The 17,694-nt window shown below is 38.1% G+C and overlaps 3 protein-coding genes across 3 annotated transcripts; 2 read left to right on the top strand and 1 right to left on the bottom strand.

Moving 5' to 3' along the window:
* The first annotated feature begins 678 nt into the window (after positions 1-678).
* LOC116122117 lies at positions 679-1,373 on the top strand. The gene is made up of 2 exons (XM_031408028.1): positions 679-919; positions 1,129-1,373. The coding sequence occupies exons 1-2, from the start codon at positions 815-817 to the stop codon at positions 1,210-1,212; spliced, it is 189 nt and encodes a 62-aa protein (XP_031263888.1). The 5' UTR covers positions 679-814; the 3' UTR covers positions 1,213-1,373.
* Positions 1,374-3,424: 2,051 nt separating this feature from the next.
* LOC116122113 (vignain-like) lies at positions 3,425-5,096 on the top strand. Its single transcript, XM_031408024.1, has 4 exons — positions 3,425-3,866; positions 4,258-4,490; positions 4,575-4,715; positions 4,842-5,096. The coding sequence occupies exons 1-4, from the start codon at positions 3,425-3,427 to the stop codon at positions 5,094-5,096; spliced, it is 1,071 nt and encodes a 356-aa protein (XP_031263884.1).
* Positions 5,097-14,132: 9,036 nt separating this feature from the next.
* Positions 14,133-16,964, bottom strand: LOC116122093 (protein terminal ear1). Its single transcript, XM_031408009.1, has 5 exons — positions 16,201-16,964; positions 15,200-15,884; positions 14,932-15,051; positions 14,618-14,759; positions 14,133-14,498 (listed from the first exon to the last, which is right to left on the bottom strand). Exons 1-5 carry the CDS (start codon positions 16,934-16,936, stop codon positions 14,133-14,135), a joined length of 2,049 nt encoding a protein of 682 aa, XP_031263869.1. The 5' UTR covers positions 16,937-16,964.
* Between the last annotated feature and the right edge of the window lie 730 nt (positions 16,965-17,694).

Raw genomic sequence — 17,694 nt, forward strand, 5'->3', positions numbered from 1 at the left:
TTGTCACACTGTGAGTTTTTGATTCAATCTATTGATTTGGGGTTTTTCCCTTTAGCCGATTGGATAATTGGGAATTAGATAAGAGTCTAAGAAGTGCTTGTCTTTTGTGTTAAATTTCAACATAACTGTAATCTATCACTATCAGTCATGTTAACAATGGAGAATCTATGATTTTAAGTAGCATGGTACAAAAAGCCAGGCTTCAGAGATCCTACAAGCTAAGCTTCTACCAGCAATTTGGGATTATGATAAGAACCAGTCAACCAATTACACGGCGGGCCAAGTCCACAAGTCGGCATCATCAAACATCAATGTGAGACAGAAGTGTTCGTGTTGTGTCCCTTTTCTATTTGTTTAGTAGGTAACGGCGTTGCTAAATTATTGTTTGTCGCCGGAAAAATAGTGTTGGACGGGACACGAATCACCAAAGGGTACATCAACATTTTAAACAAAGATTTGTATTCAGCTTCAATCCAAGAACAAGGAAACCAAATCGGAATCTATGATAATGACACCTTTACATAAACTCCCAACACATCTTTGTGCTGAAAGTTAATTTTCCTGAGAAAAATTTATTTATCTAAATGGGCCGGACTGTGGCAAATAAGCCCAATCTTCGTTTTGTACTCTGCAGACCCATTTATGCACGATCTTCGTGTACGGGTGGGAAGCAGGGTTCATGATAGTCAATGCACATCCACTGCACCATATAACTCTTCGTCGACCTTTAATAGCCTGATTTTCTCGATCCCTCGCAAAGGTGTGATAATCTGATAGATTGATAACTCGATAATCAACAAATTCAAAATCAGAGATGGTGAAAGTGGCGACATACTTTGCAATGACACTTGGAGCCTTCATCTTCTGGCAGTCCATGGATAAAGTCCACGTCTGGATCGCCCTCCATCAGGACGAAAAGGTTTGGCTGCCGTCTTTTCTTTTCTCAATCAATATTATTAATTTCTTGTACTTGTACTTTGACTTGTTACTGTTAGTTTATAAGATCTCCCTTCAAAGTTATTTTCCCATTTGATTCATGTCATTGCATTTTCCCAATTCGATAAAAACCCTAGAGTTTTCAGTGTACATTTACGTGTTTGACTGATTTTTTTTGTCTTGATGTTTCAGAAAGAGAGGCTGGAAAAGGAAGCGGAGATCAGCAGAGTGAGAGAAGAACTACTTAAAGAAAACAAATACAAGGATGCGCTGTAATTCCGTTTGTATTGTTGCTCTTTTTGTTATCAATTGATGAATTTTCTCATAAGCATGATGTGTACTGTAAGTTCATGCCATAATTGTTATCAAAGCTGATGAAATTTGTGGTTTAATTAGCTTTTTATTTTCCCAATGAGTTTACACTCTTACTGCATCTAGTTTTATCTATGATTTGTTAAATGAGGTGCGGCATTGTCTTGGAAAAATATTTTTATGTGAATTTCGTAGAATTAATTAGTGAACTTCTGTTTTCGGAGCTCTATGGTATGTTCTGAGTCTCTGGGTTTTGTTGTTCAAATGACTCAACAGAAAACATGGAGTTCCCTCATATGCATTTTGTATACATTGTTTATGTTCATGTCGGCTGCAAAGCATACCACCTCTGCTTCCAAATAAAATACAATTTGTTTGGATGAGACTTGATACGTTGTTTTGTAAGCTAACTGTGGTTCACCATTTCCCAGCAACCTTTTAGTTGTACTGTATCAAGACTGTAGGGTTAGCAGCATTCCCCACTCCCAGGTTCAAAATCTGTTGAACTTGTAAGATTGATCAGGGGATTTCTGAAATTGAAAAGAAAGAAAAAAAATATATGGAATTGAAGATGAAAGTCAATTGCATAAAGATATATTTAGTATACTACTATATCAACAGCGTTTGGTATTGGTTTACTTTTCCCCTCAAGCTATCTGTGCAACATTCAAAGCCGTTTGTTGCTGAGATAGTGCATAAAACTCTGCTAAGTCTGAGAAAGGGTTTATTTACATTATTAGACATGTTTTCCTTTGTTGCTTCATTGATTTTTATTTATGTCAACGGCTTTACAAATGTAACTGGATATGGTGAATCTGCTTAAGGGAATTTGATTAGATGTTGAGAAGGCCAGTGAATTGTAAATAATTTAAACTGAGTTAGTTTATTGCTTTGAGGACCATAAACATCTTGGTACTTTTGTTTTGTTGGGCTCTTAAGCTATTCATTGTAAGCCAGTATCTGAAATCATTCGCTGTACTTGCAAATGTAATTGGCACATAAAGGTGCTTAAGGAATTTGATTAGGTTTTGAAAGAATGCCAGCTTGTGTTAAAGTATTCATCTTGAGCATCTCTTTACTGTATGTATCTTAAGCGGTCCAGCAAGCCACAGTTCCTGTAATTTGGCACGTTCCTTGACAGGCAAATTGCTTGCATTTGTTGAAAATTCTTTAAGTTGAAATCTCAGCTATCTGTTATTCCACCAGTTGAAATCTCCTGCAGTTAGTCCAGCTTTTTCATATCCGATTTGACCTATGGACAAATATGCAAGCATTTCCTTTCATAGAAAGCTTTTACTCATGACTTGTGTTTGATGTTTGCACACCATCAAAGTATTGTGTATGGTTGGCCAATGATAGCGGGGATGAACTTGGACAACTCCATCCATTAAATTTCAGGTGAATTCCTATTGTAAGAGAGACAGAAAGAAAAAGGTAAATCTGAACACAGTTCACAAGAGGGTTACTGATGTTATAACTACTATAATGAAGTGGTCCTATGACACCGCCATTTGTGTAATAAACTAATAACCCCAAACTGATCATGTTGGCAGTTCCAAATTTATACGCGATACATTTACAGAGAGCTAGGATTTGTGAAGGTAGTGTAGTCAACAAAATCAAGTTTATGATGTTTTGATCCAAATATAATGTAAAATTCAGAATTTGACATTGATATGATGGTCTCTCTGGACATGGTTCAGTACCAAGTACTGACCTTCCGGTCTAATCTGGTCGAGCTGTACCCTTGGTATGCAGGTTCAACAAAACACTCGTCTACCGCTGACACCTGTTTATCTACTTTTTGAACAAAAGGATTTGCAGTTAGAGCACTTCTAAGGACTTGCAAGAAATCGTGTTTCAAGTCGGCTGGTAGCAAAATCATTTCGTCAGCTTCTGCAAATAAGTTAAAACAAGCTCAACATGGTTATCATGTTAGCTTTATAGAGATTACACAAACTGTACAAATTCGATCTCTAAATATAGATAGATAGATATAACCTTTGAAAAGGGCATTTGCTTTTCCCCTTGGTTTCTGTTTAAAGCTCTAAAACGCTATGATTACAGTCCCCACCATACTTCTATATAAGGACATGATTATATTACTAGATAAAAATCAAACAGCTTTATTTCCCGTATATCTAGTTTATACATTCATAATACTCAACATCACATGATGGATACCAAAAAATTCTTACTGGTGGGTTTGCAACTGGTTCTGGTTTTTGGTTTGGCCGAAAGTTTTAATTACCATGAGAGTGACTTGGCTTCCGAAGAGAGCCTCTGGGACTTGTATGAGAGATGGAGGAGCCACGACACATTGTCGCGCGACCTGAAGGAAAAACAAATGCGCTTCAATGTGTTCAAGCAGAATCTGAAGCATATTCACAAGGTGAACCAAATGGATAAGCCTTACAAGTTGAAGCTCAACAGGTATGCCGATATGACCAATCATGAGTTTTTGAGCACCCGTAGTTCAAAGGTAAGCCACCACAGAACGTTACATGGTCCCCGGAGAAACACAGGGTTCATGCATGCCAAGACCAGCGATCTTCCTCCATCTGTTGATTGGAGGAAGAATGGAGCAGTCACCGGTGTCAAGAACCAAGGCAGATGTGGTAAGAACGACTTTTCTTAGTCTTTGATTACAATTTAAAATACATAACCAGGAAATATTACTGTCAATAATGTTTTGTTCCTTCCTCGGTTTCCATCTCTGAAATGCTTCAGATTGCACAAAGATGACAATTACAGTTATTCAAAACAGCAAATTCTATATGCCTGGTAAAATTATTGATGTGCCAAAAAAACACCACGTCATGATAAATTGAAAACGAGGTGTAGTTCATGTTGTTAAATCATTTCGGGCAATTTTATGGTATCATTTAGTTGTTGTAGCTTTGCAATCCCCCTCTTCCTCAAGGGGAAACGCATCCTGAATTACAAGTTTGTTTCCACCATTATCCATAACCTTTGCCTAAAATTTACTGCAAATTGTTAATTTTATAGGAAGCTGTTGGGCATTTTCAACTGTAGTTGCAGTGGAGGGCATTAACAAGATAAAAACAGGTCAGTTATTGTCGTTGTCTGAGCAAGAGCTGGTTGACTGCGACAAAGACAACCATGGCTGTGACGGAGGATTAATGGAGCAAGCATTAGACTTCATTGCAAAAAGTGATGGATTAACAAATGAGGAAAGTTATCCTTATACGGCCAGAGATGGATCCTGTGAGTTACCTAAGGTAAGTAACTTGTAAAATAGATAAGATTACAATGTCAGTAACAGAGGCTCTACCTTAATACGTAAACCGCTTATCGTCTTGCAGAAGAATGCCCCGGAAGTGATTATTGATGGCTATGAAATGGTACCAGAAAGTGATGAGAATTCCTTGATGAAAGCTGTAGCAAACCAACCTGTAGCAGTTGCAATAGATGCTGGTGGCAAGGATTTTCAATTCTACTCAGAGGTAACAGTTTTCAGGCTCCTGTTAGCAAGAGATAAATCCCAAATCACATTTTCTAGTCTTCAATTATTTCTTTAATTGTACAAGCATTTTGATCATATATGTACAACATGAGTGATTTAATTGCAGGGAGTATTCAATGGAGACTGTGGGACAGAGCTGAATCATGGAGTGGCTATTGTAGGATATGGAGAAACTCAAGATGGAACAAAATATTGGATAGTGAAGAATTCATGGGGAACTGACTGGGGAGAAAAGGGTTATTTAAGAATGCAACGAGAGATCAATGCCGAAGAAGGGCTGTGTGGTATAACTCTGGAAGCCTCCTATCCAGTCAAGTTGAACTCAGACAACTCAAGACGTCCTCGCAAGGATGAACTCTAGTTCAGTAGAATCATCTATTGTCACTTGGATTTATGTTAAAAATCAGACTCGTCTTTTCCACTCCATGACAGGCTCATAAAAACTGTCCAGGAAAGTAGGTGCTTTGCTTAAACAAGAGCTCTACTGTTTCATGTAATAATTTGGATCTGAATAAACCTGTTGTTATGCAAACTAAAAGGATTCTACAATATATCAAACATACACATACAATCAAATCAAGAACACAGGGTTTTACCATGGTTCACTTATCCTTATAGGATAAGCTACATCCACGTTGAGCTCAGGAAAGAGATGAGCTCGCTGCACTGACTATTATCTCAAGATTCACGATTACAACACAGCAAACCCAAGACAACAAAGAAACACCCACCCTAATACAATATATCCTGTAATCAGCCCTTACAGTAACTCACCTGGAAACTCTAATCTGTGAGAACAACACCCACACTAGAATGATGAAACCTCTAACCACTCGAAACTTTACTGATTCCACAAGCTTGAGTATGAACCCTTTACAAAACCTAACTCTCAATAGGATATCGAAGATCACAGTGCCTCTATCTCTATTTCGAATAAAGCAGCTGAGTTTATATAGGGTTGACCTGATGGCTGGATTGAGGCCGTTGGATTTGAAGACTAATCTGCGGTCTGGATTCAATTGATCTCATGTATGAAACGACGTCGTTCTACTTACCCAAAACGACACTATTTTTAGGCTTCCACTTCAACAATCTCCACCTTGGAACCTCTAGAAAACATTTCCTTTGTGCAGCTCGCTCGGTCCCATTCCCTCATGGCTCTTGTCATTCCAGATTATTTTACAAGCAGCAAATTCAAGCAATGCTTGAATTTTGCTGGAGTGACTATCTTGGTGCCCATGTCTACTGGGTTCTCCTCTGTAGCAACCTTCCTCAGCTCAATAACCCGTTTAGTAATTAGATCTCTCACAAAGTGGTAGCGGGCATCCACATGTTTAATTCTTTCGTGGTACACTAGATTCTTACTCAGGTGTATATCACTCTGACTATCTGAGTAAACTGTCACCTTCCCACTGATTAAGTTGGCTTCTGTTAGAATTCCCTTTAGCCACAGCGCTTCCTTAAACACATCAGTCATTGCAATATACTCAGATTCAGTTAAGGAAAAGGCCACAATTGGCTGCAGTTGAGACTTCCAACTTATACAGTTTCCACCCAATGTGAAGAAGTAGGTTGTAGTTGATTTTGTGGTATCTTTGTCCCCTGCAAAATCAGCATGTACAAACCCAACCAAATCAAGTGCAGAATTCCTTTTACAATATTCAAAACCAACACATACATAATTATTTATGTATTTTAACATCCATTTCAAGGTTGTCCAATGCTCCATACCAGGGTTAGACATATACCTACTTAACATAGAAATGGCAAATGCTAAATCCGGCCTAGTACTTATCATTGCATACATCAAGGATCCCATAACATTAGCATACGAGACAGACTCCATTTTCAACACATCTGCCTCAATTTTGGGGCATTGGGATTTACTGAGTCCACAATGACTTGCCAAGGGCATTAAGACCAGTTTGGCACCTACCATGCCAAACTTTGTGACTAGCTTCAGTAAGTATGATTGTTGGTGCAGCCTTAGTTCACTTTTTCTTCTATTCCTATTTATCTCCATGCCTAGTATTTTCTTGGCACACCCTAGGTTTTTCATACTGAACTCAGAACCGAGTTTCTTCTTTAAATCACTAATTTGGGACTTAAACTTACTTATCAACAACATATCATCAACGTATAGGAGTAAGTAAATAGGCATGTCATTATTCATTTTAAAGTATAAGCAAATATCATATTGGCTTCTAGTAAACCCTATACTCATTATGAATGTGTCAAACCTCTTGTACCACTGCCTAGGAGACTGTTTTAAGCCATATAATGACTTTTTAAGGAGACATGCATGGTCTGGGGCCTTAGGGTCAACAAAACACATTGGCTGGCTCATATAAATCTGTTCCTCTAGGTTTCCAGAGAGGCAGTGGTGACATCCAACTGCTCAAGTTCTAGGTCATGGTGAGCTACAACTGACAACATCATTATGATTGTTTTGTATTTAACCACAAGGGAGAAGACTTCATTGAAGTCTATACCCTCCCTTTGGGTATACTCCTTTGCCACAAATCTAGCTTTATACCTAGGGGGGTCAGCTATAAAAATACCATCTTTTAGTTTGAAGAGCCACTTACATTCAGTTAGCTTTTAGTCTCTTGGTTTTGGAACCAGAGACCATGTGTCATTTACCTTTAAGGATTGCATTTCCTCCTCTATGGCTTCTCTCCATTTGTCCCTATCTCTGGACTGCATAGCCTCTCGGTAAGTCTCAAGTTCTGACCTTAAAACTTATGTACCTGTAAGAAGAGTAGTATAAATCAATTCAGCTTATGAATATCTTGAAGGTGGTCTTACCTCTCTCCTTGTTCTTTCTCTAACTAGCTGATAGTTCATAATTCATCCTGTTGTGGTTCCAGGAACTCTTCAGCTTTATCATCTATAACTTGATCAATTACACCAGGTTTTGATTCCCCTCCAGGTTACTACTGTGCTTGCATTTGAGGTGGATCAAGTTGCTGAGCTGTAGGCTCCACCTCAATTTGAGTAGCATTAGGTTAAACAGTTTCAGTTCCTATATTCTTGGATGTGCTTGCATCAAGGTTAGTCTCTTTGCAAGGGAAGGCTCCCTCATTGAACACTACATCCCTGCTTACTATGATTCTAACCCCTAGAGACTCTCTATCCCACAGTTGGTATCATGGGAACACACACCTAGTGGATCTAGATTCTAGTTTGCCTCTTTGTGTGTGAGCATAAGCTGTACATCCAAACACTCTGAGGTGGCCTAACTCTGGTTTTCTCCCAGACCACCTTTCTTCAGGATAGACTAATCCTATGGCTGTGGAAGGACTCCTATTTACTAGGTAAGCTGTTGTAGTGAGGGCCTCTCCCCCTAAAGTTTTTGGAAGATTTGAAGTTATTAGTAGGCACCTAACCTTGTCTAACAGGGTTCTATTCATTCTCTCAACTACCCCATTTTGCTGAGGTGTGTTTCTCACTGTTCTATGCCTCAAGACCCCCTGTTCACTATAGAATCTGTCAAACTCCAGGTTACAAAACTCAAGCCCATTGTCAGTTCTCAAAGCCTTAACCCTTCTACCAACCTGGTTTTCAACTAGCACCTTCCAATCTTTAAACCTAGCTAAAGCTTGATCCTTTGACTTTAGCAAGTAGACCCATACTTTCCTACTGTAATCATCTACAATAGAGAGGAAATAAATGTTTCCTCTATGTGTTTTTACTCTTTCAGGTCCCCATAAGTCAGAATGTAAGTAGTCAAGGCAATTAGTAGCTAAGTGAGTTCCTTTAGGGTTGTTTCTATGTTGTTTACCTAGGACACAGTTCTCGCAAAACTCTAAGGTAGTGACAATGTCTTTCCCAAACTGCCCCTGTCTATTTAGAACATCCATCCCCCTTTGACTCATATGACCCATCCTCAAATGCCACTTTTCAGTCACAGATAAATTTGAAGAAACAAGTGTAGTATTATTACATTCAGAATAGAAGCTTCCACAGAGAATATAGAGGCCATTTTTCTTTTCTCCTGTTAAGATTAGCTTTTCATTTTTATAGACATTTAACCATCCATTGTCAGCCCTATAGCAGCATCCTGCTTCATCAGAATACCTAAGGATATGAGGTTTCTCTTAAGATCGAGAATGTACCTCACTTTGGTTAGTCTAATCAGTTTTCCCCCACTTAACCTAAGGGTTATGCTGCCTATTCCCTTAACCCTATAGGCTTGGTTGTTTCCCATGAATACTGTCTCATGATCAGAAGTTTCAAAGTCTTGAAACCAACTCCTATTTGGGCTCATATGGAAAGTGCAACCTGAATCTAACACCCATTCCTTAGTAGCGTCAGATGTTGACATTGTAAGGATTTCTAGTTCATCTATTAGGTTATTTGTGGTAGCCAAATTGTTCTTAGTGTTTCCTAATTTTTGTTTCTTCTTCTAGTCAAAACAGTTTTTCTTTAAATGACATGTTTTGTTACAGTAAAAACACTTCCTAGTTTCAGTCTTAGCCTTACTATTTCCTTTCCATTTCTTCTTATTCTTACCCCCCTGACTATGTTGGTTTCCTTTACTAGATTGGCCAGATTCTATTATACCCCTTACAAACAGTGTACTGTTATTTCTCTTAAGGGTTTTAAGCTCTAACTCCCTAGCCTTAAGACCAGCAATAATCAGATCTACACTGGGTACAGTACCCGAGTACTGTAGGACATTCTTGACTACTTGGTAGTCTTCCTGTAGTGAGTTTAACAATATCATGGCAAGGCTGGTTTCTCCTAACTCTTGGTTTGTGCCTTTCAAGATCAGAGTCATTTTTAAAAACTCATCCAAATTTTCCTCAATTGATTTTGAATTATCCATTTTATACGAAAATAAAGCTCCCTTTAAAAAAGCAAGATTCGGTGCAGACTGTAAAGCATATAAAGATTCTAGCTTACCCTATAGTCCAAGAGGAGTTTCGAATCCATCTACCTTTCGAAGCACACTGTCCGAGAGGTTCATCACGATTAGGTTGTAGGCCTCTTCATCAATCTCTTCCTTCTTCCTTAATTTGTCCTATGGCCACTTCTTGGGGTCCTTTTCCAGTGCGATTGCGACCTTGTTGTGTGAAATGAGGGTTTTCATCTTCTTCTTCCAGCTTCTGAAATCAATCTTTCCATCGTATTGGTTGATCTCCAACAGTGTGGTGGTTGCAGTGGTCATTTTTAGGGTTAATTTTTAGAAAGCCCCAAATTGTAAACCCTAGGTCTTTTTGCCCTAACCTTTATACAACTTCTAGAACCCTAGATTTTTCCCAAGATTTGTCAAGATTGACAAATTTCACTCAAATCCCGAAACCTTAGATCCATTGGAAGACTCAAAGAACTCAATTTTAGAAAATCCCCAAATTTCCCGAAAACCTAGTTTTCACAAATCATCTTCTATCAGGACACCAAGACTTTAATCATCTAATCTAAACTCCAAAGGCAGCTCTGATACCATTGTTATGCAAACTAAAAAGATTCTACAATATATCGAACATATACACACAATCAAATCAAGAACACGGAGTTCTATCGTGGTTCACTTATCCTTATAAGATAAGCTACATCCACGTTGAGCTCAGGAAAGAGATGAGCTCGCTGCACTGACTATTATCTCAAGATTCACGATTACAACACAGCAAATCCAAGACAACAAAGAAACACCCACCCTGATACAATATATCCCGTAATCAGCCCTTAGAGTAACTCACCTGGAAACTCTAATCTGTAAGAACAACACCCACACCAGAATGATTAAACCTCTAACCACTCTAAACTTTACTGATTACACAAACATGAGTATGAACCCTTTGCAAAACCTAACTCTCAATAGGATATCGAAGATCATAGTGTCTCTATCTCTATTTCAAATAAAACAGCTGAGTTTATATAGGGTTGACCTGATGGCTTGATTGAGGCCGTTGGATTTGAAGACTAATCTGTGGTCTAGATTCAATTGATCTCATATATGAAACGACGTTGTTCTACTTACCCAAAACGACACTATCTTCAGGCTTCCACTTCAACACCTGTTTATAGTAAAAATGATCATTAACAGTCTATATCTATGACCCATCCCAACCGACCCAAAAGAAATATGAAAATCTAGCCCAAATGGAGTGAAACCCATATAAACCCAATATGTAGTTATGGAGATTGGACTAGTTTTTGGCCCATTTACTGGTGCGTGAATCTAGGTAATGCAAAACGCCATCATATTTACATTTCAAAACAATAAATTAATGATATTTAGTTAGGTAAGAAAATGAGGAAGTGAAAAATTAAACATAAGTAATAGGGGTGTTAAAAAGATATGTAGAAAACGAACCGAATCGATTTTTTGGTTATCCAAAAACTGGTTTAGTTTTGGTTCAAAGAAGTATATAAATCGAATTTTTGGTTCGGCTATCCAAAAGAAGACAAGCAGCCGTACAACCGGTTTTTCCAAAGTTCTCTCATATCCAAGTAAAATTGTAATCACAATATAATATATTTGGTTCCAAAAGAAGTTGGTGATTAGATTAATAAGATGGGTCCAAGTGGCCAACCGTGTGGCCTTGATTAGCTAAAAAGGACCCTGAGCCAAAGCACGCAGGCCACAGTTTCCATGCTCCCGCCATATCTTTGACCATACTTACCGGTCTTTCCCTGTTCCCGGTCAAAACAAAACCCCCCACTTCCTAATTAAACACTACTTAACAATTACAAGACAAAAAATCACACCTGGGGAAACGACAACACAAATCCTGTTAAAGTTAATGTAAAGCAAAAAAAGTTACGTTAATTTGACAGTTAAGGTCCTTATTCTGGTAGATGTCGGTTATTTAATTGGTAATTATAATATTTTGTCATCTTAATTAAACTCGTGTGTGTTTGTTTGTACGATTAGTTCTTAAACAAGTGATTAATGGGAATAAGCCAGAGCCACCACCTTGTGCTTTGCAAGTTTCAAACAGTCAAGCTTGAAGAAGTGGCCCGTGTTCCAGAATCTAGGAGAAGAGTATCCGATGATAATAATACAACGATTATACATTAATTAATAGTAATGGGCATTTTAATTTAAGCCCAGATTATTTTTAGAGCAAAGGGAGGGCTGGAGCTGGACCAGTGGTCCTGTAAAACTTAAATGGAATATGGTTATAACCTATAAGAGGAGTAGAGTTCTGTCTTGCATGATGACGGATCGGTCCACTGTCAGCAATATAATTAACTATTGACACCAACAATACGAGGTTGAACTGTGGAAATATGTGAAAAACCCAAAAACAGGGAGATAACGTGGACAGCATCAGGCGGTCCACGTGTCAAAACCCCATAACATCAAGAGAAGGGCACCAAGGAGAAAGAGAGCAGAGAGTGTGACAGAAAAAGAGAAGCTACAGAAGGAAAGCATTAAATTGGATGATGATAAAGATAGTGCACATAACAGGGAAATGTCAAGAGCCAACTGTAGAGACAAATGAATGACATAAGAAAAAAAAAATATACAAATATCAAAAATTAATTTAAATCAATGTGGACATGGGGTGTGACAAAAAGGTTGAGCTTTTAGGCTTTATGAGCTAGGCACTGCAGAACCTGGTGCAAAATAGTACGGATCAAGGTCAAACCTATACTGCCACATCATATTTTTTGTCCTACGTGGCATCAGATTTGTCAGCATTTCACGTGGTCTCTCTCTCTTCCCCCTCTGCTACTACAATTCACGTAGACAACCGAGGCACCGAGCCAAACTCAAAAATATGATAGATATATTTTAGAGTAAACCATTTTTTGCCACCGAGGTTTGTTTTAACGACACTTTCTCAATTAAAAAGTTTTAAAATATTATATAAATATTTTATTAATATCTAAAATATGTTTCACTTTTTCGACCTGCATTCGACGAATTATCAAAAATCAAGATAAAAATATAAGTTTTCATAGTGTAAAGACTAGTAGATCGAATGATGATAATCGATTAAATATTCATTATCAAAATCAGTTAGAAATTAACTAAGAATAAAAACTCCGCCTTTATGATGACTGACAATCAAAGAGAAAGTAAATACCAAAATAAAAGATTTGATAAAGAATAGACCAAAGATTCAAACCGAATATTATCTTTCAATAAAAAAGTGATATTTTAAAACTTCTTTTTTTTTAAAAAATGTCATTAAGGCAAACCATTTACTCATATATTTTATTCTCATTGAAGATTTCATCTCCATTGACCTAATGTTACTGCAACTTTTCTAGTCAATCTTCATCATCAAACTAAATTGATCTCTTCCAATCTTTAATTATTTGACTCGTTGACAATGAAGAAATCCGGCGTTGAGTTATAGCTAGCTAGGTTGGGCTATAAAGAGTAAGAGCTGAGGTAACAAGCTCCCAAACTGTGCATAACCCATAATTAAACCAAAACAATATGCTTACTGTACCGTGAGTCTGAAACCCTAGCTGTACGTACATAAAACCTTATATTGGTCAACATCCTTTAACACCCATAGTTAAACAATTTCTTCCTGTATAACTACCAAAGTACAAGATTTATACAATCATTCTCAGGTGAAAACATTGCAAATCTCAATTTTGTGATTTCAAGTTCAGATTTGAGATTATACAATCAAAACCCACCATTTGTTTGAGCAGGTGGATCAACTTTAGCTATTGAAGAAGTTGGAGATGTAACGTGGTGGTTGCAGGAAGAACAGTTCTCTTTAGCCAAAAAGTAAAAGATAGAATTAAAGTGCGCCAGAGAGCAAAGAGACTCGAGTGAAAATGACAGCAAAGGAATCGACAATAGTGGAAAGAAATCAGAGATGTACAGAGACTAGCAAGTTGGCGGATTGGGTGGCATCGGTCATATACCCACCATACAACGCCGGAACATGTTTGACTTCGTTTTATCCGTTGGCCACTCTCATCACTCATTCATAATAACATAACTCATGTCATATAAACCATAGAGAAAAAAAATAAAAGATTCTTCAATGTTTCCGATGAATAATTAACTCATAACCCAAAAACGTACAATAAAATTGATATTCTCAAGCACCATTACAACACTGACAATTTTCTTTTTTGCTCTTTCGGAAACTAGCCAAAGTAGTAAAGTGTTAACCACGCTACAACTTATGGAACAAAGAAAAAAGGATTACGCTAAAACTTGATTAATTTCTGAGAGAGAAGTAAATGGAAGAGGTGATAGTAGTGGTCAGCTAGCTAAACCTGAAGAGTAAACAGAGGCAGGCTACATAAAGAAAGGGCTCGGTGCTCAACAAGCGGCCATTGGGTAAATATTGCAGCACAAACGTTGGTTGCGGTGAACAAGTCATATATAATTAATGGCTATGTAGATATATCTATATTTATATATATTATATATAATGAGAGATATAGACACAGAACCTCCCTTCTTTTATGCCACAAGAACACTGGCATTATCTCTGTCATCATCGCCGCCGTTTGTGCTGCTGCAGCTGCCGCCAATCAGGAGATCGTTTTGGTCAGCATAATCAGTAGAGTCATTGGTATTATTATCAAGTGTATCACCACCATCTAAGTCGTTATCATCATCATCATCATGGTCATCACATGTGGTATCTGGATTGGTGAGTGAATCATCAATCATCATCAACTGCTGGTGCTTATTTTGGCCAACAATGGGGAGTGGCTCCGTCAGTTGCCTCCCGTCTCGAGGTGGTGAAAACATCACAGGTAGATAATGGTCCATCTCGCTCGGGAACTTCGAGTTCTTAAAGTGTTCTTTCAAAGCTTCCAATCCCTTCATTAAAGTTTTTATTTTTACACAAAAAAAATATATATATATATTAATTTTACTTCCTGACTATTAGCTACTCACCATTTATGATTCAAAAGACAAAGTTACTAAGAGAATAAAACCTGCACTCTAGCATAGGTGACTTCACAAATTTTCCTTGAGTTGAAGACCTCCCAGTTTTGAAGATGAAAGGCTTTATATAGCCTCAACGTTGCTTCAGGAGACGTCATGTTCACAAACCCATATCCCACGTTACACTTGTTACTATTTAACAATCAAAATGTGCAATCTTTGTTACTAAATTTTATAAAAAATAACTATGACCAGAAAAAAAAAAAAAATCAGTTTTCAACAATTACCTTTTCTTTAAGATTCCATACTTTATCAAGGCAAACAAAATGTAGAGAAGAAAAAGGAGGGCAAGGTAGAGAATTACTTGAAATCAATGGGGAGATAGACGAAGTCATAGGAGGACAAAGGCTGGTCATCCCCTTCAGCAATCTGTTCATTGCAGTGAATGCAGTGGTTGTCCAACATATTCAATAACAGCTTCTGACTGCAACATGTCAAAAGAGAAAAAAAAAAAATTATACTGAATACGAAATAGATACAAAAATTGGGAAAATAAAATAAAAATATAACATACACGTTAAATCATTTTACAAAAAAATGCATATAAAATTGCATAGAATTTTTGTAGCCACCTGTACTTGTTGGGTATGTTCTTGATCATAACAGTGGTTCGGGAATCTTTACAATTCGAGTCTACCATGGCATCTTCTTTTATAAGGAAACGAGAATCCAACTTCCTCATTTGTCTTCCCTTCCATGGCTTATTACTCCTATTCTTAACTTGTTGCTGTTTAATAGATGCCATTGAATGACTGCTTTGGCTTTTCCTAGCATTCCTCCTTGGATTCCCATCATCAATTGCATTGGCTACTGCACCCGCCAAAGACAAAGAAGCCACCGAGGCCTCAATTGAAGTAGTACTACTACTAACCCTGTTCACATTAGGGTTTCCTTTTACTGAACTTGATGGTGATTTCTTTCTCAAGGGTTGAGTTTGAGAGACGAGAGAATGAGGAAAGGTAGAAGATGAGTGAGTTGAAAAGTTATAATCAGTATTTCTTGCCATACAAGTGTTGGGGTTAGTGACAGTAATGTTGTTGCTGGTGCTAGTCGTTGGGATGATGGCTGTGTTTGAGTAGGCATTGAAGAACTTCTTGTTATAGCCACCCGGCCGACTGAATTCAATAACTAAAGCCTTACCGAAGATTTCTTTCCCATTCATTTCTTTGAGAGCCTTCGTTGCATCTCTTATATCATAAAACTCTATAAATCTTTGGTGTTTCTTAAACGGTGTCTCTCTTAACTCCTTCACGGGACCTGAGAAATGTAAATTAAGAAAGGTCACTGGTTAGCTGTTTAATTAGTGGTCAAATATTTCATTGAAAATGGCAAATGAAATGAGAACACGACCCATCGGGTTCTTAAACAAACGGTTCACCGCAAAATCCCATCAAAACAAAACACTTCAGAAAACAGTAAAACAAATCAAACGCTTTCAGATCTTATGAAAACTTTTCTTCACTTCAAACTCGAAGGAACTCAAAAGTTCTTTAAAAAAAAATAAATAAATAAAAAACTAAAACCTCTCTAAAACCCGCAACAAAATGGAAAAACCCAAAAATTCAAGACTTACCAAAAGCCTGAAAAACTTCTCTTAGACTAGAAGAGGAGACACCGGAGTCTAAATTAAAAACCACGATAGTCCCTTGATTATTCCCATCAGGAACGGCATTACAGGACGGAAGAATGAACTGCGCCCAAACGGGTCGGCCAGCAATGAGGCCACGCGCGGTTGGAGACACAAACGAAGAACTCAGACTCTCACCTTCACAATTATTCTGCAACACCAAACCACAGTATTGGTTCCCCAACATGCTTTGTAGTTGCATGTGTTGTTCTCGTATTTCCCTCAAAGCCATCTCTGCATGTTTCAGATCATAAAAATGAATGGTCACGATCCCTTCACCCACTCTCTCCATCTGAACACCTCTTACTTCACCAAAAACTTCCAAGTCCCTCCTCACACTCGACTCACTCACATCACTCGCCACCGAACTCAACACCAACGTCCGCGTTGGCGCCGCAGATGGAGGAGGAAGTGCAGGAAGCGAGGGGGAACCAACGTACGCCGCCTGTGTATGACACTGAGGGTAGCCTAAACCACCTACACCAGCACCAGAAGCATCACAGAACGGCACAACTTGGACGTCGGTTGAAGAATACGGAGAAAGATGAGTGTATGGGTAATAAACGTGGGGTGGTCTAAAAACCGGAAATTGGGTTTGGATGTTCGTGAGGTTTCTCGGTCTGAACTCTTGAGCTCGTGGGTCTAGGTTCCCTGGAAACCGGACGATACCGGTTTCTCCCATGAGGGTTTTTGTAAGTTTTCGCAAGTCAGGAAACCAGTTTTTCCGGTGAAGTTAACAGCCAGTTTTTAATGGTAAAAATATGCCCTTTCTTTGCTGATAGTAGGATATCTCTTTATCTTCCCAAGTAAATAGCGCAAGTCTCTCTACTACACACTCTCTCTCTCTCTCTCTCTCTCTACTCTCTCTGTCTTCCCTCCAAGTCCAGTGTATGATAAAAGCACAAATGTCTTTCTACCCTTTTCCTCTACTTACTTTGCAAGCCAAAGTTACTAAAAATGTCCTTTGCCATCTAATTTTTTTTTCGAGATTTACATGAATACCCCTCTGGGATTAATATGGGGGGAGAGAATTGATGTGGAGCGTACACGTGGGTGATTTGATTAAAGGGAAAGGAGATGATAGCATGGGGACAAGGATAGGTGAATGTTAAATGGTAATGGCATCAGATATCGAAGACAGTAATAATTGCCTGGTGCAAGGTACTTTTCAATTTTCATGTTTGTAATTTGACTACTCGTATTGTATCGTATTCTTTTATTTTATTTTTTGTATTTCTGTATCTATTATTATTTATTAAAAACCAGAAAATCTTTTTCTTTTTTCCCTTCAATTTTCGCTCAGTTCTGCTGCATGCAAACGTGGCTACTGGCAAGCTAGCTCCTTGGCTTCTAGCAGTAGTAGAGAGTTGTTATTTCATCCTTCTGTCATTCTGTGACTGCTAGACGTGTTCCTTCCTGCAATTAATTATCTTCTTTCTT

Source organism: Pistacia vera, unplaced genomic scaffold, assembly GCF_008641045.1.
Source record: "Pistacia vera cultivar Batoury unplaced genomic scaffold, PisVer_v2 Contig1314, whole genome shotgun sequence".
Lineage (NCBI taxonomy): Eukaryota > Viridiplantae > Streptophyta > Magnoliopsida > Sapindales > Anacardiaceae > Pistacia > Pistacia vera.

Bases quoted from the DNA above. Each gene is read 5' to 3' on its own strand.
- LOC116122113 (XM_031408024.1), top strand. From the start codon at position 3,425: ATGGATACCAAAAAATTCTTACTGGTGGGTTTGCAACTGGTTCTGGTT. The intron at 3,867-4,257 runs GTAAGAACGACT...TTAATTTTATAG, and splicing joins CAAGAACCAAGGCAGATGTG to GAAGCTGTTGGGCATTTTCA. The intron at 4,491-4,574 runs GTAAGTAACTTG...ATCGTCTTGCAG, and splicing joins GATCCTGTGAGTTACCTAAG to AAGAATGCCCCGGAAGTGAT.
- LOC116122093 (XM_031408009.1), bottom strand. From the start codon at position 16,936: ATGGGAGAAACCGGTATCGTCCGGTTTCCAGGGAACCTAGACCCACGA. The intron at 15,052-15,199 runs GTGGCTACAAAA...GACATGTTGCAG, and splicing joins AACATACCCAACAAGTACAG to TCAGAAGCTGTTATTGAATA. The intron at 14,499-14,617 runs GTTTTATTCTCT...ACTTTAATGAAG, and splicing joins TCACCTATGCTAGAGTGCAG to GGATTGGAAGCTTTGAAAGA.
- LOC116122117 (XM_031408028.1), top strand. From the start codon at position 815: ATGGTGAAAGTGGCGACATACTTTGCAATGACACTTGGAGCCTTCATC. The intron at 920-1,128 runs GTTTGGCTGCCG...TTGATGTTTCAG, and splicing joins CCCTCCATCAGGACGAAAAG to AAAGAGAGGCTGGAAAAGGA.